General features: G+C 38.0%; 1 protein-coding gene across 3 annotated transcripts in view; it reads right to left on the reverse strand.

Moving 5' to 3' along the window:
* ilrun (inflammation and lipid regulator with UBA-like and NBR1-like domains) overlaps window positions 1-24,105 on the reverse strand; it is a 132,314-nt gene that overhangs the window by 9,706 nt on the left and 98,503 nt on the right. Inside the window, exon 5 of one of the 3 annotated variants that reach the window (XM_073030317.1) lies at window positions 13,037-15,876. The exons of 1 other annotated variant lie outside the window; for it this stretch is intronic. In XM_073030317.1, the coding sequence (XP_072886418.1) occupies window positions 15,841-15,876 (36 nt within the window). In that variant the 3' untranslated portion in view covers window positions 13,037-15,840. Of the gene's footprint in view, window positions 1-13,036; window positions 15,877-15,902; window positions 17,351-24,105 lie in introns of those variants that run through there. One more of the 3 variants, XM_073030316.1, reaches the window with a different exon arrangement.

Consider the following 24,105-nt stretch of genomic DNA (forward strand, 5'->3'; position numbering starts at 1 on the left):
CAGATTCAACAAGCCAGATAGCCTAATACTGCTCTGATATCTTACGGTTTATACAAACGACCATAAGGCATAGGAGCACAGTTAGGCCATTTCGCCCATCAAGCATGCTCCACCATTGAATCATGGCTAATCCTTCTTTTCCCTCCTCAGCCTTCTCCCCATAACCTTTGATGCCATGTCCAACCAAGAACCTATCAAGCTCTGCCTTAAATACACCCAACGGCCTCGCCTCCGCAGCTGCCTGTGGTAATAAATGCTACAAATTCACCAACCTTTGGTTAAAGATATTTCTCCACATCTGTTTTAAATAGATGCCCCTTTATCCTGAATATGTGCTCTCTTGTCCTAGACTCCTCCACCATAGGAAACATTCTTTCCACATCTACTTTGTCTTGGCTTTTCAACATTCAAAAGATTTCAATGAGACACCCTCTCCCAGTCTTTCTAAATTCCAGCAAGTACAAACCCAGAGCTATCAATCGTTCCTTGTATGATAACCCTTTCATTTCTGGAATCATCCTTGTGAACCTCCACTGGACCCTCTCCAAAGCCAGCACATCTTTTCTAAGATGAGGGGACCAAAACTGTTCACAGTACACAAGGTGAAGCCTCACCAGTGCCTTATAAAGCCTCAGCATCACATCCCTGCTCTTGTATTCCAGACTTCTTGAAGTTAATACTAACATTGCATTTGCTTTCCTCACCAACTCTACCTGTAAATCAACCTTTAGGCTGTTCTGCACAAGGACTCCCAAATCCCTTTGCAGCTCAGATTTCTGGATTTTCTCCCTATTTAAAAAAATTGTCTGCACATTTACTTCTTCGACCAAAGTGCACGACCATGCATTTTCCAACATTGTATTTCATTTGCCACTATCTTGTACATTCTCCTTATCTGCTGGTCCTTCTAAAGCCTGTTTCCTCAACACTACCTGTCCCTCCACCAATCTTCATATCATCTCCGAACTTGGCAACAAAGCCATTTATTCCATCATTTAAATCATTGATATACAGCATAACAAGAAGTGGTCCCAACACCGACCCCTACGGACCACCACTACACACAAGCAACCAACCAGAAAAGGATCTATTTATTTCCACTTTCTGTTTCCTACCAATCAGCCAATGTTCTAACCATGGGCCCTAAACTTGGTAAGCAGCCTTTTCTAACAAATGTTAAAGGCCATCTGTAAGTCCAAATATACAGTATCAACTGCATCCTCTATCTATCCTACATGTAATCTCTCACAGAATTCAAACGGGCTTGTTAGGCAAGATTTTCCCTTAAGGAAACCATGCTCTCTTGGTCCTATCTTTTCCAGTGTCACCTCATCCTTAACAATTGACTCCAACATCTTCCCAAACACTGAGGTCAGGCTAACTGGTCTATGATTTCCTTCCTGCTGCCTTACTCCTTTCTTAAAGAGTGGAGTGACATTTGCAATTTTCCAGTCCTGGCACCATACCAGAATCCAATAATTTTTGAAAGATCATTACTACCTCCACAATCTCTACCACTACCTCTTTCAGAACGCTAGGGTGCAGTTCACTGGTCTGGGTGTCTTATGTACCCTTAGATCTTGCAGCTTTTTGAGCACCTTCTCCCTTGTAATAGTAACTGCACTCACTTCTCTAGCTTCACACCCCTCAACAGTGTCACCCACTGTGAAGCCTAATGCAAAATACTCATTTAGATCATCTGCCATCTCCTTGGCCCATTGTTATTCCTCCGGCCTCATTTTCCAGCAGTCCTATATCCACTCTCATCTCTATTTTTTTTACATACTTGAAAAAACATTCACTATCCACTTTGATATTGCTTGCTAGCTTGTTTTCATATTTCATCTTTTCCCTCCTAATGAGTCTTTCCGTTGCTCTCTGTCGTGTTTTAAAAGCTTCCCAATCCTCAGTCTTACCACTAATTTTTGCTTTGTACTGTATGCCCTCTCTTTTGCTTTTACATTAGACAATAGACAATAGGTGCAGGAGTAGGCCATTCAGCCCTTCGAGCCAGCACTGCCATTCAATGTGATCATGGCTGTAATGTGATCATCCACAATCAGTACCCCAATTCCTGCCTTCTCCCCATATCCCTTGACTCCACTATCTTTAAGAGCTCTATCTAACTTTCTTCAAAGCATCCAGAGGACTGGCCTCTATTGCCTTCTGAGGCAGAGCATTCCATAGATCTACAACTCTCTGGGTGAAAAAGTTTTTCCTGAACTCCCTACCCCTATTAGCTTTGACTTCTCGTCAGCTACTGTTGTACTATTTTGTCATTTGAGTATTTCTTTGTCTTGGAATACATCTATCCTGCACCTTCTTCATTTTTCCCACAAACTGACACCATTGCCTGTCATCCCGGCCAGCATCTCCTTCCAACTTACTTTGGCCACCTCCTCACTCATACCACAATTATTTCCTTTACTCCACTGAAATACTGCTACTTCAGACTTTGCTTTCTCCTTATTAAATTTTAAGTTGATCTCAATTATATTGTGATCACTGCCTCCTAACTGTTCTTTTATCTTAAGCTCCCTTTATCACTTCTGGTTCATTATGTAACACCCAATCCAGTATAGCTGATCCCCCAGTAGGCTCAACAACAAACTACTCTAAAAAGCCATCTCGTAGGCATTCAACAAACTCACTCTTAAGACCCATTTCCAACCTGATTTTCCCAACCTGCATGTTGAAATCTCCCATGACTATCATAACATTGCCATTCTGACACACTTTTCCTATTTCCTGTTGTAATCTGTGGTCCACATCCCAGCTACTGTTGGGAGGCCTGTATATGACTGCCATCAGGGTCCTTTTATCCTTGCAGTTTCTTAACTCAACCCATAGGGATTCAACGTCTTCCGACTTTATGTTACAGCTAATGATTTGATGCCATTCTTTACCAGCAGAGGCACTCCACTCCCTCTGCCTACCTTCCTATCGCTCTGTTACAACATGTAACCTTGGACATTTAGCTCCCAACTACAACCCTCCTTCAGCCACGGTTCAGTGGTGGCCACAATATCATACCTGACAACCTGTCATTGTGTAACAAGTTCAGCCCCTTATTTCTTATCCTCCATGCGTTGAAATACAACACTTTGTGTACTGTGTTTGCCACCCTTTTTGATTCTGCATCCCTAATGCACTGATACTCACCCTGCTGGCTGTTATTATGCCCCATATACAGACACCATGGTACTCCCCATGCTTAACCTTCCTCCTCCAATCCAACCTTTTCTGCATGGGAGGGAGAACCTATAAATTAGCACAGCAACTGTTGCAGAACCCAAGAGATCATCCTTTCCAGTGTTCAAGTACAACCAACTTCATTCAGACACATAGGCCCAACCATAATGGACAGCTGTCAGAACTTAAAATGCAGCACAAGCAGCAGCTTCTTAACATCTGGGTGCTATAATAGTGTGCTCTCTACTTCCAATTATAAATTAGCATCAATGTGTAAAGGAGATGAGGAGGTATCATAGCAATCAGGCAACCTGCAATCTAACAGATTAATAGCACTGCTGAGAGTTTATGGTTATGCACTTTGGCAGAAGGAATAAAGGCATCGATTATTTTCTAAATCAAAAAATTCAGAAATAGAGGTGCATATGGACTTGGGACCACTTGCACAGGATTCCCTAAAGATTCACTTGCAGATTGAGTTGGTGGTTAAGGTAGGTAAGTGCAATATTAGCATTCATTGAGTGGACTGCAATATAAAAGCAAGGATTTAAAATGGAGTTTGCTGGATTCTTGATCAGTAATCAATAAGGCAGGATAAGTACTATTAAAAAAAATTTCTAAAGGCAATCTTCGTTTTCACCATTGTCATGCCATTGGGTGCTCTTGCCGCTTATTAGTATGGATTCTTTAGGTTCTGGTGCACAACACACTTTCAAAGGGTACAGTACAACAGGCAATCATTGAAGTGGTGGTGAGAGAGGAAGGGAAGTTACATTTTGTATTTTTGATTAGGAAAACTGCTGATGTATGAAGAGAGGATATGCTTGGCAGGTTGTCTAGTGTGTCTATGATTGAATTCAGAAATAGGGGATGATCACTTTGAAGAGATTGTAATAATAGACCACACACCCTCACCCTCACCACCAGAGAAATTGCAAAGCTTCAAGAATAATTGGGCTGTAATTGTGAGTGATTTCAACTTCCCTCACATTGATTGCCATGGTGCAAAAGGCTTGAATAGGGTGGAATTTGTTGTGTCCAGGAAAGTAATCTCAAGCAGTAGATAGATGGCCACACTGAGCAGGGAAAATATGTGACTGCATATGAAAATGATGCAGGACAAATGACATTAGTGTCAATGGGAGAGTACTCTTGACACCAGCAACTATAACTGCATTAGCTTTAAAACAGTTATGGAAATGGGCAAGATTTTAATTTGTAAACCAGTCCTAAGATGGGGCAAGGCAAAGTTTGAAGGCATTAAATGGAAATTTGCAAAGATTAATTGGTAGCAGCTGTTTGCAGGCAAAAGCAGCTCTGTCAAGTCTGAGACTTTTACAAGTGAGATAGGGAATGACCAGGGAGAGCATATTCTTGTTTGAGTGAAGGACAATGCTGGCAAAATTAGGGAACCATTGATCACAAGGGATGTTCACCATTGTTCAGGAAGGATGTAATATATCTGATTCAGGCAGTGGGGACCAAGTGAATCCATTGTGCATTAGGGATGTAGGAGTATTCTTAAGGGAAAAATCAGGAGGGCTAAAATAGGACACAAGACTAAGTTGACAGGTAAGGTAATGGAGAATGAAAAGATTCTTCAAGTACTGGAGCAAAATGTCAAGGCAAGAAAGAATAGGTCTCCTTAGGGATCAACGTGCTCATCAATGTGTGGAGCTACAGAGGATGAGCAATCTGTCAAATGAGTACATAATCATGTGTATTTACCATGGAGAAGGCCATGAAAGCCAAGAAAATAAAGGAAATGACTGGTGATGTATTGGAACACATCCAAATTTAACAGAGGAGGTGCTGAGAGTCTCAAGACGTACAGAATGAAGGTGGGCAAGGTGTGATCAAGTTTATCCTATGATATTGTGGGAAGCTTGAGAAAAAAATTGAAGCGGACCTGACAGAAATATTTGCATCATGTTTGGTCACAGGTAATTTTGTGGAAAACTGATGTTATGCATTTAAGATTAGTGGTGCGACACAGCATATGGTTCTGGGTCCACTGTTTGCCATTTATATTAACTGTGTGGGTGACAAAGTTGTTAGCATGGTGAGTAAATCTGGACGGCAGCAAAATCAATGATGCAGTGGACAGTGAAAGAAGTTAGCTGGATGAACTGGGGAAGTGGATCAAGAAACAGTAGATGGCATTTTTCTCATGTCAGATGTTGCATTCTGGTCTTACACTGTAATTAGTATTGGTCTGAAGAGTGTTGTATAAGGAGAGACCCATGGGTATATGTATAGAAATCCAAAGGTGGCTGCAGAGGTAGAAAGAACAAATATTCCTGAAGTTCCAGGCACAAAAGAACAAGTTTTGACAAAGATTAAAACACAGTAATTGTTCAGAACTGACTTCCCATTCTTTTTCCAAGAATCTTCAATCTGGAATCCAAAAAAAATCACAAGAGCTACATAAACTTTAATTTATTAAATGTTGTTAAGCAATCACAGAATCAGCAATGAAGCAAGTCATTTTTATTTATTTGTTGAGATATGGTACAGAATAGGCTCCCCCAGCCCTTCGAGCCACGCCACTCAGCTATCCTCAATTTAATCCTAGCCAAATCACAGGGTAATTTATAATGACCAATTAACCGACCAACTGTTGAACTGTGGGAGGAAACCGAAGCACCCAGAAGAAACCCACATATTCACAGGGAGAATATGCAAACTCCTTACAGCTGCAGTGGGAATTAAACCCGGGTCAGCTGTACTGTAGAGCATTGTGTTGACCACTACGCTATCATGTGACCAAATGTAAGGATTGTGGTTGGATTGCCTGTAGTTAACCATGTTTCTATTTCAAATTTAGTTAGCTTATACAGTACAGTATCAGAACAAGCCCTTCTGCCAACGATGTCTGTGTTGAACATGATGCTAAATTAAACTAAACCTATTTGCATGTGCATGATCCACATTCCCCCCCATTCCAACACGTTCATAAGACTGTCTAAATGTCTCTTAAACTCCACTACCATATTTGATTCCATGATCATCCCTGGCAGTGTGTTCCAGGCAGCTACCACTCTGCCTTTAAAACAAAATTTATTCAGCACACCCCCTTGAAAATTTTCCTCTCTCACCAAAAAGCAATGGCCTCTTGTACATGACATTTCTATCCTTGGAAAAAGACCATCAAACTTGCCTTTACCTCTCATAATTTAATTAACCTCTGAGGCCTCCAACATTTTAGAGAAAACAATTCAAATTCAAGCTCTCCTTATAGCTAACATTCTCTAATCCAGACAACATCCTGGTGAAGTTCTTCTGGCACCCTCTCCAAAGCCTCCACATACTTCCTTTAAGGGGGCGGGGGGACAGGCAACCAAAATTGCACAAAATTTCTTTGCCTAACCAATGTTTTATACACTCAATGTCCCAAACCAACAACAGCCGACATGTCATGTGCCTTTATCACCAGACTATTTATTTGTGTTGCCATGTTCAAAGATCAATGGACTTGGATGCCAAGATCAGACTGTACGGCAATGCTCTGAAGGGCCATGGCATCTACTATGCACCTCTCCCTTACATGTGGCCTCACAAAGAGCAACACCTCAACAATTGCTAAGATTAAACTCCATCTCTCCACCCATATCTGCAGCTTATCCACATGCTCTGCACTCTTTGACAACCTTCTATGCTATCCACAACTATCTTATTTTTGTCATCTGCAAACATAATCATCAACATTTAACACAACAGAGGCCCCAAGGCGAATCCATACAGAACATAAAACTAGAGTCATTGCTTAACCACTGATATACTTGTAAAAATCGTTTTCAAAAGACTCAGATTTGTAAGATGACCTGCACGGTGATACCGACACTGTGCTCAACACTTTGATTTACAGAAGCCAAAGTGCCAGAAGCTCTCTTTATGACCCTATCTACCTGTAACACTGCTTTCAAGGAAAAATAATCTACTGCGTTCCTCAGCACCCTACCACTAAATGTGCAAGTCCTACCCTGGTTGATCCTCCCAAGTGCAACACCTCTCACTTCTCAACTCTACTTCAACACAGCTTCCCCCCCCCCCACCCTCCGTTTCATCTATCACCTTGTACTACTACTTCCCCTCGCCTCAACTTCTTACAGACCTCATCTTTTTTTCCCAGTCCTGATGAAGGGTCTCGGCCCAAAACGCCCACTGTTTACTCTTCAATAGATGCTGCTATGCCTGCTGAGTTCCTCCAGCATTTTGTGTAGCTCATTACTCATAATGTCATGTTGAAACTTAACACTCTAGACAATAGCCTGCATGAAGCATACACACTAGAGAAGAGAAAGGAATCCAGCTCACAGAATAACACAATTTAGTGATCGTTAATTACCCACTCTTTTTCAAATTTGAGTAAATCCTACCCTGACAATCCTCTTCACCGGCTTCCCTACCATTACCTGGCTTGTAATTTTCACTTTGTCCTTCTTTTTAAAAAAAACACTTCCCTCACCAGTGGTGGGAAAGAATAAAAATAGATCTCTATACCTATCTCAATCTTCAAAAGATTGAGCATAAGCACCTTCTTGATCTCAACATGCCCCAAGATCATCAGAATGCTCAATACTCACCTCACTATCCTTCATGTCCTCTCCTTTCTATGAAATAAAATTGACATTTCTGTTATAATTGAGATTACACACATGTACATCGCATACATCAATGAGGTACCAGCTTGAAGAAGATGGATTAATCTCTTTAAAGTCTGGATATAATCAGACTAAAATCAATTCACTCACCATTAAGCCACCTCCCTATGCATTAACTGCAGAAGACAAACAAATTACTTTTATTCAATATGAAATTGCATCCAACGGCTTCATAATGTAACCTTTGAGATGTGCAACTCTTCCGTTTTTTGCCATGTACTAAAGACTGAAGTTTGGCAAGACAGTAATAACAGAACTAGTTTTCTTGGCTTATTAATCTTGCATCAATTGAAGAGATTCAGAGACGATACACTTGGCTATAAACAAAACACCAACAGCTATTAAATATTACTGTTAACTTTAACTGCATTTATTATCAATGCCAGCAAACATGATCACCTCCTGTTAACAAAACCAGAAGCAATTTTTACTTAAGCTCCTTCCTAATACGATTGCTGTTAACAAGCACGCTAAAGTTGATGCAATTTGCAGAATTTGATACCACTTTGATACCAATACATAAAATCTACTGTTAAGTGGGACGCTCAAGTCAGTATTATATGTCTGCCATTGATCTGAATGTTAGCTGTTTTTCCTCTCTCCCCTCTCAGATCCCTCTTGATCTTCAGCATCTCCAGCATCAACATTTACAGTGCTTTTGTTTTACATAAAGCAAATTCAATGGATTAGATTATTAAATACTCACCTGCAATGAAAGAAAGACTGCTGAGGAAGCAAACATTTCAGCAGCATAAATTCAAGCAAGGATTGAAATATTGCTGATTCAAGAATTAAAATATGTGAATGAAGTGTGAGTGTATCCCATGTCCATGCAATATAGAGGGGATAAAGATCAGAACGTGTTTGAATAGGGCCACAAAGCTCTCAATCTAATTTAAGCCTTGAGATAAGACCATATAACATATAACCATATAACAATTACAGCATGGAAACAGGCCATCTCGGCCCTTCTAGTCCGTGCCAACGCTTACACTCACTTAGTCCCACTGGCCAGCACTCAGCCCATAACCCTCCATTCCTTTCCTGTCCATATACCTATCCAATTTTACTTTAAATGACAATACCGAACCTGCCTCTACCACTTCTACTGGAAGCTCATTCCACACAGCTACCACTCTCTGAGTAAAGAAATTCCCCCTCGTGTTACCCTTAAACTTTTGCCCTCTAACTCTCAACTCATGTCCGCTTGTTTGAATCTCCTCTACTCTCAATGGAAAAAGCCAATCCACATCAACTCTATCTATCCCCCTCATTATTTTAAATACCTCTATGAAGTCCCCCCTCAACTTTCTACACTTCAAAGAATAAAGACCTAACTTGTTCAACCTTTCTCTGTAACTTAGGTGCTGAAACCCAGGTAACATTCTAGTAAATCTTCTCAGTACTCTCTCTACTTTGTTGATATCTTTCCTATAATTCGGTGACCAGAACTGTACACAATACTCCAAATTTGGCCTTACCAATGCCTTGTACAATTTTAACATTACATCCCAACTCCTATACTCAATGCTCTGATTTATAAAGGCCAGCATACCAAAAGCTTTCTTCACCACCCTATCCACATGAGATTCCACCTTCAGGGAACTATGCACCATTATTCCCAGATCACTCTGTTCTACTGCATTCTTCAATGCCCTACCATTTACCATGTATGTCCTATTTGGATTATTCCTTCCAAAATGTAGCACCTCACACTTATTAGCATTAAACTCCATCTGCCATCGTTCAGCCCATTCTTCTAACTGGCCTAAATCTCTCTGCAAGCTTTGCAAACCTACTTCATTATCCACAATGCCACCTATCTTAGTATTATCTGCATACTTACTAATCCAATTTACCACCCCATCATCCAGATCATTAATGTATATGACAAACAACATTGGACCCAATACAGATCCCTGAGGCACACCACTAGTCACCGGCCTCCAACCTGACAGTTACCACCACTACTCTCTGGCATCTCCCATCTAGCCACTATTGAATCCATTTTACTACTTCAATATTTATACCTAATGATTGAACCTTCCTAACTAACCTTCCGTGCGGAACCTTGTCGAAGGCCTTACACTAACCTTCCGTGCGGAACCTTGTCGAAGGCCTTACACTAACCTTCCGTGCGGAACCTTGTCGAAGGTCTTACACTAACCTTCCGTGCGGAACCTTGTCGAAGGCCTTACACTAACCTTCCGTGCGGAACCTTGTCGAAGGTCTTACACTAACCTTCCGTGCGGAACCTTGTCGAAGGCCTTACATAAAATTAAGACAACAGAAAAAACATGCAAATCTAGCAACTACAGCCATGAAAATAAGTTCACTCAGTACCTTACCCATAATTTGTACAATGGACCTTCACAAAAGGATTACTTAAAATTAAAATTGCAGGAAAATGTCTATTATCCAGCAGAACAGAGAGACTCCATCAGTTCCATTTTCTGGGTACTACTCAAAATTGTCCAACCCTTCCAAACAGAAAATTAAGACTCTCTAATAGCAAGATGTTTCTACATACTGGTCTTCTCCTTAAGAGGAAAACACAAAAACAAATGCAATGCAAGGAACATTCAACTGAATCAAGCTTGAAGTGTGAAAGTATATTACATCATGCGAAAGGAACTGCTGTCAGGAAAAATGTACTGAGCCCCACCAGAACAAGACCAAAAGGTAACAGAAATACAGGTAATTGAATTTTTGTGCAAGGACAATTTGATTTTTTTTCTTAAACTTCAAGTTCACACTGCAGGATGAAGTTAAATAGACGTAATATAAATAAAACTAGTTTTTCCAGTCCCAACAACAAGCACCTCACACACCCCCCCCCCCCCCCCAAAACCAGGTCAATCTTGACTTTCAACCCCACATCAGGGAAAAAATATAATTGTTCACCAGGATAACAACTGTGCACATAGCAGAACATTATTAGCATGTAGTCATAAAGGCGAATCCATCTGTTCTACTGATGCATTTAGTCCAAAAATGATACGCAAGACCAATAGTCTAAGAAGAAGAAAATGGTTCCTTGTCCATGACAGAGGGACAACTTCCATTTCATGTATGATATTATTACTGTAGAGGTGAACACTCTTACCACTTGGAAAGACTGCTAACCATTTCACATTCCATTTCTTACCTGAGCAATTAATTCTATCATGGCTGTGAGATCTCTCTTTGCATTGAAATAGAAACTCACTACTGGAAGAACAAGAAAGATAAACCCAAGCTTAACTGCAGCTCCTCAAATCAGTCATACAGCGAAACATTAAAACTGTTAACAAAAATTAGCACCTGCATATTCTGCAAAACCGTACAAAATGAATTTGAAGTTGTACAGCGAGTCAGGCAGCATCTATGGAGAGAACTTGGAAGGCAGTGCTTTGTGTTGAGACCTTTCATCAGGATTGGAAGGAAAGAGCGCAGCTAGCCAGTATAAAGGTTGTGGAAGAGGATGGAGGGAGAGCTGGTGGGTGACAGGCAGGTGAGGAGAAAGGGAGTGGGAATTAGGCAAGAAGCTGGAATATGACAGACAGAAGTTGCCAAGGGTTGAAGATGATGAGAGTCTGACAGGAGAAGGCCGTGCACCATGGAACAAAAAGGAGGTGAAGAGGAGTATCAGAGCAAGGAAAATGTAGATATACGCAGTTCAAGGGGGCAGAGGAGGGGAAAGAGAAGGGATGATGTGGGTGCTGAGGCCAGTGGGATAAAGAAAAGGGGGTGAAAGAAATGATTACCAGAAATTAGAGAAATCCATGTTCATTAAATTCTGCAAAGACTGGATATAATGTTTAAATGTTTTAGTAAGTATTATCATAGATATTGATTTTAGTAAAACTGCAGTCACAAAATGCAAGGCTAAATTAAAAGAGAACAAAGAAAAATTTTATGTAGAATATTAGTTAAATCATAAGAGTACTGTGCTGTTTGCACATTCAATTGGAAGAAATAATAAGGACATAAATGACACTTATTTATCTAGGAAGCAATACAGCCTATGAATTCATAGCAGCTCACAACAGAACAGCTCTCATTCTCCCCTCATTTGTTCTCTAATGTCCATCAACTCTCCCACTGATTATTTTACCACTTACCAAGCTGAGGGACAAATAACAGGAATACCGTGGGGAGTACACCAAAATTCCACAATGACAGCACCTGAGGTTACAATTGTACCCAGGTCCATGGAGCTGCAATACTACCATTAGCCAAGAAGTTACTCAATTATGACAAGAATTAATGACGAGATAACAGAATATTTAAATAGAAGGAAATTTAGCAGAAATGGGAAAAATCAGTGAAAGTAAGGGTAATGTCTAGAAAAATGTTAAAACCTATCTCAAAAAAGGAAACCAAGTAAGTTAGGATATTTGAACATAAAGTTATTAGTATGGAAGACTTAGGCAGTGATTTTTTTTAAAATTTGAATTGAGATCAAATGGCTCCTTTTGAATGAAATTTCTTTGGCTTTACAGTCTTAAAAGTTACTGTGTATCAAAATGTGTCGAAGATGGAATGAACAATTAGTGCTCTACAAAACATTAAACTAAAAACATTTTGAGAATGAACAAACTTTTTTCTACAATCGCATTTCTTGGAAAATCAATGAATGTGGTCATGAATCTACGTACAGTTTTGCTGATTGGTTCACTGATCTACAACAAATTGACAAGTATATAATATTTTGGATGTTCTGAAATGTTCTACAGAGGGAAATATCTCATGGCTATTTGAATGAAAATTGCTCAAGACCCTTATTTTGTACACAGTAATACATGCTTAACTATTATTAATAATTGGAAGGCAATACAGAATGCTGGAACATCTAGATTCACAAAGAGCTCAGGATCATAGATAATGATTTAATGCAAAATAAAATTCTGCATTAAAATGGCTTCTGTACAATTGTATATTGCAATTGAATGACAATAGCCCAACCTTGGACTTGGCACATTAAAAAATTGTTCAAAAACATTGAATTCCTTTAATAAATCAGTATCTAGACCGGAGGTTCCGAACCTGGGGCCCACAGACCCATCGGTTAATATGAGGGGTCATGACGTAAGAGGTTGGGAACCCCAAATCTAGACATTAGCAATACTAAGAATAAACAATTAATCATTTTTCATCTGTAAACAACTTAGAGTATGTAAAATTATTCACACAAACTATAAATTGACATATCTTTAATTTCAACCAATCCCAAGTGTTTATGTTCAGTGCAGCAGTTAGCCATGTACAGACGTACTTCCACTGTCAAACATTTTTTTTAAATTCCAGCAATACATACAAATTCAAAGAGTTACACATGTTACTTTAAATAACAACCAAGAATTAATATCAAGCAACTAAAAGGTGCACAGATATTAAAACCAGGCATCAACAGAAAGCAAATAACCATGTACTCAAATATAAATTCCGTAACATTTTTGACATTTACTGAAGATATTGTGCTGTTTTTATAAATCTCACGTTCATTTGCAGGTATGCAACATCTTTTACAATATTGTTCAACTCTCAATCAAGGGATAGGAAGACTGAATTTGCAATATATTATTCATTTCCTACATTGTTTTATGACATTTGGAGGTCTGCTTAAATCCTTCAAAATTGGCTGAATGTTAAGAGGACCATGTTAATGGTGCAATGGTCAATACTGCAAAGAACTCATTAATCTGACTTGCCTTTTTCTAGCAAAACTCACACATAGAAACGTTAAATTCTGAGGCAATTAGTGAACTTTCCTAAAATAAGAGGACTACATGAAAGCTAAGCAACATATAAAGACAAAGCTAACTGCATTTGATAAACTGGTAAAATTATTACAGTTACTTATTATTGCTTACAAATCCATGTCAGAACCATCATTTTAAAACAATCTCTTTCAATATGTAAAAGCAAAGACCTCCACTTGTCATCACTTTCAACTGACACACTTTCCCCTCAAGTACCCTTCTAATCATCACCAAATTATCAATTGCGTATTTTGGACAGTTTCATGGCTTTATTCCTAAGAGGGATAGAGTTCAGATTAGTAAACAAGCTTAAAAGATGTATTTGGCAACTATATTTTAATTAAAATCTGCCCTTAAATGGCCCAAGAAATATCCACCACATATAAAGCAATTTGATGAACCTTTACAATATCAATTAGAGAAAGATAGCACTAATTATTCTTTTGCATGATGTTCTCCAGTATAGTGCTCATTGTGGAAACATTATGAAGTAGGAGCCAAGATCCAATCATATACAAAAACGTTGCCAAGAATCCAAAAATATCCGCAGAAGCAGAAGAAAAACTAATTTCCCTTTTATACTTAGATTCTAACCTATTCTTCACTGAGTTCAGTGCTGTTGTCTTAGATGCATCAATCCTGTTCTTACCCTTAACTCCCAAGTTCTTTATTCCATGCTAACTTGCTCAGATGTACAGACATTTAAGTGTTCAGCAATCCTGTATAGAAACTTGCTTGGCTCCAGAAGATCATGCCCATGGCGGGTGTGGAAGAACTATTTACGATATTTTCAGCTCCCATATTTATAGAGTTGAATATTTTACAAATTTTAAGGTGGCAAATGGAGGACTTTTTGAATCACGAGTAAAACGCTCAAGATTTTGCCACGCTCCCTCCTACCTGTCACCTCCTGAACATCCACCTTTAATTCAAACAAGACTGGATAAGTGGTCTACTCTTCCATTTCAGCAATTTTGCTGTCAACTGCAGCATACAATAATGTCTTTGCATTTAGTTTTCTTCGTTTTCATAAAGTAGCCCTGATACTCATTTTACAGCTGTAATATTGTGGAAAGGAACAGATTCTGCAAAATGGTAACACAAAATGGGCACAAAAATACCCTGCTCCTTTTTGGGCAGGAAGCACCAATTAAAATGCTCACTTATTCTTATTTAAATGGTATCTGCAATAGGTGCATATTTAATACACAATTAATACCATTATTGTCTTGATACCAGTCAGAGGTGAAGTCATTGTACAGCAAATTCAATGATAAAACCTTGCTCCAAAATAGTATGCTAGTACGGTTCCACTTTAAAGGTAATATTAAACATAGTATTGCTTATATAAGGAACAAAACATTTGCCATGAATAGCTTAAAATGCCAACTTTACCAAAAAATATATTTGAGAACATATTTTTCAAATTAAGGAACGCAAAATGGTAATGGTTTTAACAAAGCCAAACAGGATGTAGGAATTATCAGTTGCTTCAGCACAACAAATGAGTAGCAAACATGTGATTTGAGATTTTTGAGAACCCAAAGTCATCGCATTCAGCATTATCATCCGTGCATAGTCAAACCCATCAGTGCACATTAATATGTATGAAATCAACTGATGCCTGAAATAGCACATTCCCAATAAGCTAGAAATTTGTCTTTGACTGGCATCAATTGTCATTAAGAATGTGACATCTAAAATTAGACACAGGTTTGATTAGAGACTTTTCAGTGTTAATTTAATAAACTTCATTTGTACAGTGTGGAAAAGTCTCCAAATGATTGTGCTGTCATAGACTGCTCCCATTCTACAGTGAGTTACACTCACCTTTTCACACAATCCTACTCCACTCACGCCCTCCATTTGATACTCCGCAGGTTACAGAACAAACTCACTCGCACAGGAAAAATTCCAACAGTTAAGATGCTTTGAACAAACAAATACAAAATATTTTTTCATCTTTCGCTTAAACTACAGTCGCTCAGTAGGCAAAATAATTTGAACATGGCTTTGTGTTTAACTACATAATTATTCTGACAAGGTCATCTAAAAAATCCATTGTGTTTTCTTAAACAATTACAGCACTCTTTAATTTAGCATTCACACATGCATACATTGTTTTGAAACAAACAGCCATCATTTTTCAGTGTTGTGTCAAAGGAGGGAAATGGGGCCAGAGCAAAATTTCAGAGTGACACCAAGACCCCAGAGGCTGCTGGACAATGGCAATACCCGTTTTAAGACTGACCAAAAGGATAAGGGCCATGGAAACCCTGAAAAGAAGAAAAAAAAGAGTGAAAATGTTTTTCTTAGCAACAGGAACAGAACTGTATGGGGAGCAGTGTATTGGTATTGATTCCAGTTCAAAGTAGGGCTGTAATGAAGCCTCAAGTATTGGCAGGACCTCATGTAGCTTTGAAAGCAAAGTATTCATCTACCACTTTTTTCCAGCTTCCACTTTAGTGATTCCAAGCTCTTTTTCATTTTTCAACAGAAAAAATTAATATACTGGAAAATTTGACAATAATCCAGCTGAAACAATAGTGAGCAGAGATTTAGAGAATTTTTCATCCAATTCAAGTGAGTTCACTTATTTTTAAGAGAAATTTTGAAAAGTAACATACTTGAAACATACTTAAAATTGCTCTATTGATTGCTGAATCACAACCTCCTAATATAAATTTAAATCAGTGAATTAATTTCTCAAACTCATTCAAAATAATTATAATTATTAATGCAAAGAAAAGGCTCAGAAGTCATTAAAAAGGCTTCGTTACTTCTCTACTATGGACAGTTACCAAATATCCACGCAACTACCCAAATTATTCACCTAGAGTCTAACAAATAAGGTTCGGGTAAAATAACAAAAGGCTAACAAGAATATTTTCAATCATCACAACAGAAGTTAGAAAAGCGCCCAAGGTTGAAATGCAAATTTATATTAGAATGGTTCCAGCTGGGTTTTTCACTGGGACTCCAAAGCAATGCAGTCCATTCCTTTTGCCACAGAATGAAGCTCTATTCTCAGCTGCTCTATTCTCAATGATAGATGGGAACAAAAGTACTTCTTCAGAGGCCAATATTAAAAAAAATCTTTCAGATGATTTGTTCCACTTCAGCATATAAACTAGTAAACAACTATAAATCAAAACTAAACACAAGACCAGAAAATTTCTAATCTATCCTCCACATCGCACAGGAGCACCTTGAGAGAGACCGAGGCAACTGGGTATCGTGGGGATGTGAATAACGTTGGTTGAGGTGGTGAAACAGGACACACACAGAATTAAAGATCCAGTGTATATACTGCTTTAGAACACACAAGTATCTGTCCTGAACCAGCACAAGAAAAAAATCAATTCAAAATCAGCACAATGACTTGAGATTATTCTGGTCCAAGCTCCCTGTCATAGCTCTCATGCAATGTGTTCTTTACAACTGTATTATCAACTTTAACTTCTTCATACTATCTACTCAATGACCAATCAACTAACACATCACCCAGCAACAAGAAGATTTCTCTGCCAAAATATACTTTAAAACCATAAAGAAAACATGTCTGGCAGAGATACAAGGTAGTAATTTGAGTTCTCTGAAAATAGCTGAAGCTTCACTCACTTATGATATTAGAAACCCTCCATTAGATTTCTGCCTTGTATTTTGTTGCCAGTCATCAATCACCCCAAAGAACTGAGGCAATTCCAACTTCTCATTTGGCATAAGTGCAATGAACACTTCTGTGACATTCTGTAATGTCAAGCACACATAAAATTATGGTTCAAAGTTACAAATAAAAAATTCAATCAAGTCACCTTTTTCAAAACGCACAGAAATGAATGTTGGACTAGAAATTTCACAATTTCCAGATTTCCAAGATGTTACTGCATATACTTCAGCCTCAAGTTCTAATATAATTTAGTTGTATTGACAACTCCTACAGTACACTTATCAATCCAAATCAATCCTCCTCCCAATATTTCCATCCGAACCAAATTGTCATCTTTTTGAAGATCATGAAAAAATTGACCTCTCAGTTGTGAATCTATTACTTGGTTCTTTTTAAGCCTTCATATATAATCATATTTACTGCCTAAAAATTTTGTCAAAATTGGACTTCCATCTAATCTAAATTTCTCCTTGGAGGCTTAAGTTTTCTCAAAAATACAGCTCTCTCCTATCACACTATTTTATTCTAAAACAGAAGGAAAAGCAGCAGTATTCAGCTGCCATCATCTACAAGATACAACAAACACAGCATACCAGGGATGTTATTGGCTAAAGAGGAATAATGAATATTGTCAAAACTTACATCTTCTTACATCATCTCCATTCCACCTCACTTCTTGGAACAATTCAAAATATCAAATGCCATCCATCTGCATGCAAGCTTCTAAACAGCTATGTGTGTAACGAAGTGGATTTCAAACTAGTTCAGCTTTTTGATATAAATCATCAAAATGTTATTTTGTATGGTTCCCAGCATACATGGAAATAAAATCCTCACTACTTCCCACTCATTGATTTGTAACCTAAATCATTTAGATTCTGCCAAACAACTCAAACACGTGCAACTGTGTACCATCATGCTTTTGATTTGATTTTTAGCTGGTTTGGCACAGCATTGTGTGGGCTGAATGGCCTGTTCCTGTGCTGTACTGCTCTATGTTCTATCACTATCCACATCTATGGAGCAACAAATTTGGCATTTCCTAGACAAAATAACTAACTATATAGCTTCTCATATTAGTAGCCCTGAATTTTCATTTACAGAAATTATAAATTTAATGCAAAAGTAATGTTCTTTTTGCTGAAAAACCCCTTCAATTTAAATAAGATAGCAGTCAACTCAGAGAAAAGTAGAATTTTGATACTTGAAGCATACAGTGTGCTAATCTTTGTCTAGGTGCCCGTAGGATGCAAAAGGAGACTATTTTGAAAAGGAGCTCCTACCCTTTTCTCCACAAAGATCTCATGAACATTAAGCACAATTTGGTTGAACAGCAATGTCAATAGTCTGCCAACAATAATGCTCAGCAATTATCCAGAGAATTAACCACATGGGTGAAGTACAAAAAACACAAGTGGCATTTGCAAAACTGTAGCACAGGAAAAGAAAAACGTAGTTTGGCAAAAAGCTAAGAACATATTTGAGAGCAGTAAAGCTAGTTCAGATCATTCAGAATGGCAGGAGAAAGAGGAACAAGGGAGTAGAAAAATTAAAAGACAAAAATGGAATGAATTTGAATGTAGTAAACAACAGAATCAGACTTCTCATCACTAACATAAATGAAGCAGTATAAAATCAGAATAAACTATGAGAGCTTCTGTAGATTAAGTTAACAGATTGTCTTCATGCAATTACGTTTACAAAATCCTAATACCAGATACACCCAAACATAATATCTTGTTAGAAACAACTCTTAAGTTTTGAAAATCTTGATGAATGTGGTGAAAGATAGAATTTCTCAATGCTATTCACAGTAAAATTACATTTACAGATGGAAAGCAGAAAAAATATTGCTATCAGAACTCATTATATTGCATTGCAGGTGAGTTTACATGATTCAATTAAACATCAGCAACTCCTGTGTAACCAGTTTAAAAGCACAATAAAACTCTTAAAGACACGTGAATTTATATAATGAATTAAATTGTGTCTCGAGTTGGAAATTATTATACAGCATAAAGAATCAAATTTTTGCACTTATGAAGGCTATAATTTAAAGTTCAGTCAAAAAAATCTAATTAAAAACTTCCAAATTACTGATCTTACTTTTACCAACTTTATGTATCAGGTTTGAATATCTAGATTACCTGCATTCGCAATGAGGCACTGTGCTGCATAACTGCACTGTATGTACTCGAAATATGTTACATAGTTTTATAAAAATTGCCATGCTGTCCACTTATGATTACAATACACTGAATGTCAGTTACCAAAATTGTGACATGCATTAAGTAAATTAAAGAGAATTAGAATTTCATGCTGAAATATTATTAACATGGCAATTATTACCAATTACAATAAACTGTCAGAAGTACGGAATCAAATTTCTTCACAGGCCATTTTCAGAATGTTGTCGTTACACTCAAGAACATTTATACTTTCTCTGCTCAATCTCAGCCTGCTTTTTCCTCACTTTCTTTATGATATTTATTTGAAACCAAATTTAGCTTCTCTAATTCTTGGTATTATTTCAGCTATTTCTCAATCCTTTGGTGCGAAATTTAAAAAAAAACAGCTGCCCATTTATTCAGATCCCAGAAATTTTACTGCACTTCAGCTTGCACTTGCAGATGTGGAGAACAAGACTGATAGAATTTATCCAATGATATACTTTAAGACAGAGAAGATGATTCCTGCACTACATTGGTGAATCCAGGTGACCTTAGTGTTCAATCACCCGTCAGCTCTTGCTCACCCCTCCACCTGACGATGAGTCGTAATGTGAAATGTTGATTATCCATTTCCCTCCATATAGGCTGCCTGAACTACCAAGATCCTCCAGCATTTTGTATGTTGTTCCAGAGGACCATTGGTGCAGGTGTTGTAGATGTAAAAATAATGATAGGGGAAAACATAATGTGATGTCAGTGAGAGGGGACTGGAAGACAGACGAGATGAATCCTTCACAGGAAAGGTGGATGCAGGAAATAAAAAGAAAATGGACCAAAAGGCTTAGATGTGAAAAGGAGCCAAAGTTCTCATGGGCACAACAACTGGGAGCTTTTAAAAAGTTACCCTAATAATTACTTCCTCAGATCAGTCACTAATAAATTCCTTCAGTTCTGATGTAGGGTTGCCTCCCTTACAAGATTCTGGCCTCAGGTCAGTTCTTTATGGAAACACAGAATGTATGAAGGAACATTATTCTGAAGAACTTGAGCAAAGTTTCCAATACAATCTCTCCAAACTATATCAGAGAATTAAGTAATGATAAATGACAGGCACAATTTTTCCCATTGTTCACCTGGGGCACAACAAAAACCCATTAATGATATTGCCCATCTATAACACCATTTGCAATTGCCACTGGAACTGTAATTTCAAAATTAACTTGCATTTAATTTACTTAATTAAAATGCACAATTGTTTTTGATTTTTTTACTGCAATTCTCCATGTATCACATTTCACTGACCTCTAGTAATTGTTCAATTAAACCAACTTTTTAAAGTTTGGTTAAGTTTATGAAATTTGCACTCTAAACTGAACAGAGAATAGAACACAGAAAAAAAAATCTGAAGAGAAAGCTTTAAGAGTTTACTGCCAATTTCAGTGTTGAATTTAAAGATGTTAAGCTAACTTGCCTTCTCTTTTTCTCTGCGCGCAATCATTTGTAAAATCTCTTTGTCACAAACTGATGTAACAAGAACTTCATGAAGAATATCATGTCTTTTTAAGGCTAGCTGTTCACTGATGGACGCATTGGTCATGATCTTTCAAGAATCACTTGATTCTGGCATGGTCCCGGGAAAATGGAGATTTGAAAATGTCACTCCACTCTTTACTGAGGGAGGAAAGCAAAAGAAAGGAAATTATAGGCCTGTTAGCCTAAGCTCATTGGTTGGGAAAGTGTTGGAGTACATTATTAAGAATGAGGCTTCAGGGTACTTGATAAAATAAGTCAAAGTAAGCATGGTTTCTGTAAGGGACAATCTTGCCTGACAAAGTTCTTTGAATTAGTAACCAGCAGGGCGGACAAAGGAACGGCAGGGCATGTCATTTACTGGGATTTTCAGAAGGTATTTGATAAGGTACTGATAAGGTACCACGTGAGTCTGCTTAACAAGATAAAATCCTGTGGTGTTACAGGACATATATTGGCATGGATAGAGGAATAAACGGCTGACAGGCTGGAGGCAGTCAGTGGGAACAAAAAGGAGGCCTTTTCTGGTTGGATGCCAGTGATGAGACGTGTTCCTCGGGGCTCAGTATTGGGACCACTACTTTTCACGTTGTTTGTCAATGATTTAGATCACTGAATTGACAGATCTGTGGCAAATTTTGTGGATGATACAAAGGTGGAGGGATAGATAGTGCTGAGGAAGCAATGCAATTGGAAGAATGGACAAAAAATGGCAGATGAATACATTGTTGGATTATTTATGATAATGCATTTTGGTAAAAGGAACAATAGTGCAGAATATTATCTAAATGGGGGAAAGGTTCAAACATCAGAGGTACAGAAGGACTTAAGAGTCTTCATGCAAGACTCCCACAGAAGGTTAATTTACAGATCAAGTCTGTGGTAGAGAAGGCAAATGCAATGTTGGCATTTATTTCAAGGGGAAAATACCGGTAATATAAAAGCAAGGAGATAATGCAGAGGCTTAATAAGACACTTGTCAGGCCACACTTGGAGTATTGTCGACAGTTTTAGGCCCAATATCTCAGAAAGAATAGGCTGTCATCGGAGACAATCCAGAGGAGATTCATGACGATGATTCCAGGAATGAAGAGGTTAACATATGAGGAGTGTTTGGCAACTTTGGGCCTGTACTCACTGGAATTCAGAAGAATGTGTAGGGATCTCATTGAAACCTACCGAATGTTGAAGGGACAAGATAATGTGGATGTGGAGAGGATGTTTCTTGTGGTGGGGATGTCCAGAACTAGAGGTTACAGCCTCAAAACCTTTTAGGACAGAGGTAAGGAGGAAAATTTTTTTATATAACCCAGAGAGTAGTGCATCTGTGGAATGCTCTGCCACAGACTGTGGTGGAAGGCAAGTACGTGGGTATATTTAAAGTGGAAGTTGATAGCTTCACGATTGGTCAGGGCATCAATGGTTATGGTGAGACGGCAGGTGTATTGGGTTAAGTGAGATCTGGGATCAGCATGATGAAAAGGTGGAGTAGACTCGATGGGCTGAATGCTCCAATTTTGCTCATATGTCTTGTAGTCTTATTATCAACAGAACTATGTTCAATTAATTATACACTCCTCCAAGCTCCAAGTATGCTAAACCAAGCCTCTGAACAGATTTAATCCTGCTGTCATAGAAGAAGTTTACTTTTTTTTTAACCAATGCAAGTTTCCTTGTTAAAATAAGGTATTTCTTTCACAATAGCTGTTGAGTCGACCTGATTGGTACCATGCGATGCATATTATAATTCCAACAATACGCAAAGATTTCGCTGGCAAAAGCCCTCAGTTTGGGAATAAATCTTAAATTGAGGGTGAACAAGATCGGCTGAATGGCCACTTGGAAATGTGTATTTCAGTATTTCCTTTGTAGTGTTTCCTAACTTGTCCAAAAATGTTACAGCAAATGATCATTTTACCCCTATAACTAATTTAGCTGCCAAATTTTAACATTGTGGTTACAATATATTTTAATGAATAATCTACGCAAGACTAATCTTTCATTAATACTTGTGCAGGTATTAGTGCAGTATAATAGTTCTGCAGTATCAGCCTTCAGCTGATGCTCAAGGCTCATCTTTGCCAAATACCTTCAACTACATAGTCAAGTTTCAAATGTTATAATTCTGGCAGTAAGATGCAGAAGATTTTACTTCCTTATTCCAATTATTTTTTTAAAAATAACCTTTGCTGCACAACTTGCTTCTTAAGCTCATCCCCAAGTCATCATGATCATTTTAATGAGCAACAATTTACAATGGAATATTGCTCAAGGTCATCAGATACCCCTTGTACCTCAATCAGCAGCTTTATTCACGTGCAATGCTATACTGAAAAAATCCTCAGTAAAGAAAGGACTTCCTTCAGCTGCTTGGTGACTACATCATGATTAGGAACAGGAATTCCAAGATTTTTTTTCGCCAAGAAAGCTACTGGTATTGTTTCCTCAAACTACTGTTGACCCAGGTGAAACAAAGAGTGCAGGCCAGAAATTTAAGAGCCTCGAATTATTTGAAATGTTTCTCTTATCTTGCTTCAAGACATTTCAGGACAAGAGTGAAAAATACTTCTTAATTTAAGTATTCCACATGATTTTTCCCAGTATTTACCATGTCCAATGGTAAACAAGATGAGTATCAATATTTCTAATTTGTGATGGCAACATTCTAGGGTTTTATAGGTTTGCCACACTTCTGTAATTCAAAAGTTCAAGAGTATTTAAGTGTAATCAACAATTGGAATCGTAGCTGATAGATCACAGATGATCAAATCCCTTGCATCCTGGACCACACCGCAATTTACCAAGGCTTACGACCTTGGGTGATTTGGTTGATAAGAGAACCAGAGAAAGAAGATTAAGCAAAGTGGAAAGGGGTAGTACAAGAAGGAAAACTGACAAGATACAAAGTTAGAAAAAGACAATTAAGAATTAAAACATTGAAGCTTAAATTATAAAAGAGTTCAGATATTTTATTTTATTCAAAGAACACTATTAACATACATTTGTGTTCTTCAGAATTTAATAAGCATTCAAACACTCTCTGAAGCAATGAATGCAAAACATTGTTCACCCATGACTACCAGAAACCTGCACTCAAAGAATCTTTTCAAATTTCATGTCATGAAAATATTAAA

The sequence above is a fragment of the Hemitrygon akajei genome, chromosome 27 (assembly GCF_048418815.1).
Source record: "Hemitrygon akajei chromosome 27, sHemAka1.3, whole genome shotgun sequence".
NCBI classification, from domain to species: domain Eukaryota; kingdom Metazoa; phylum Chordata; class Chondrichthyes; order Myliobatiformes; family Dasyatidae; genus Hemitrygon; species Hemitrygon akajei.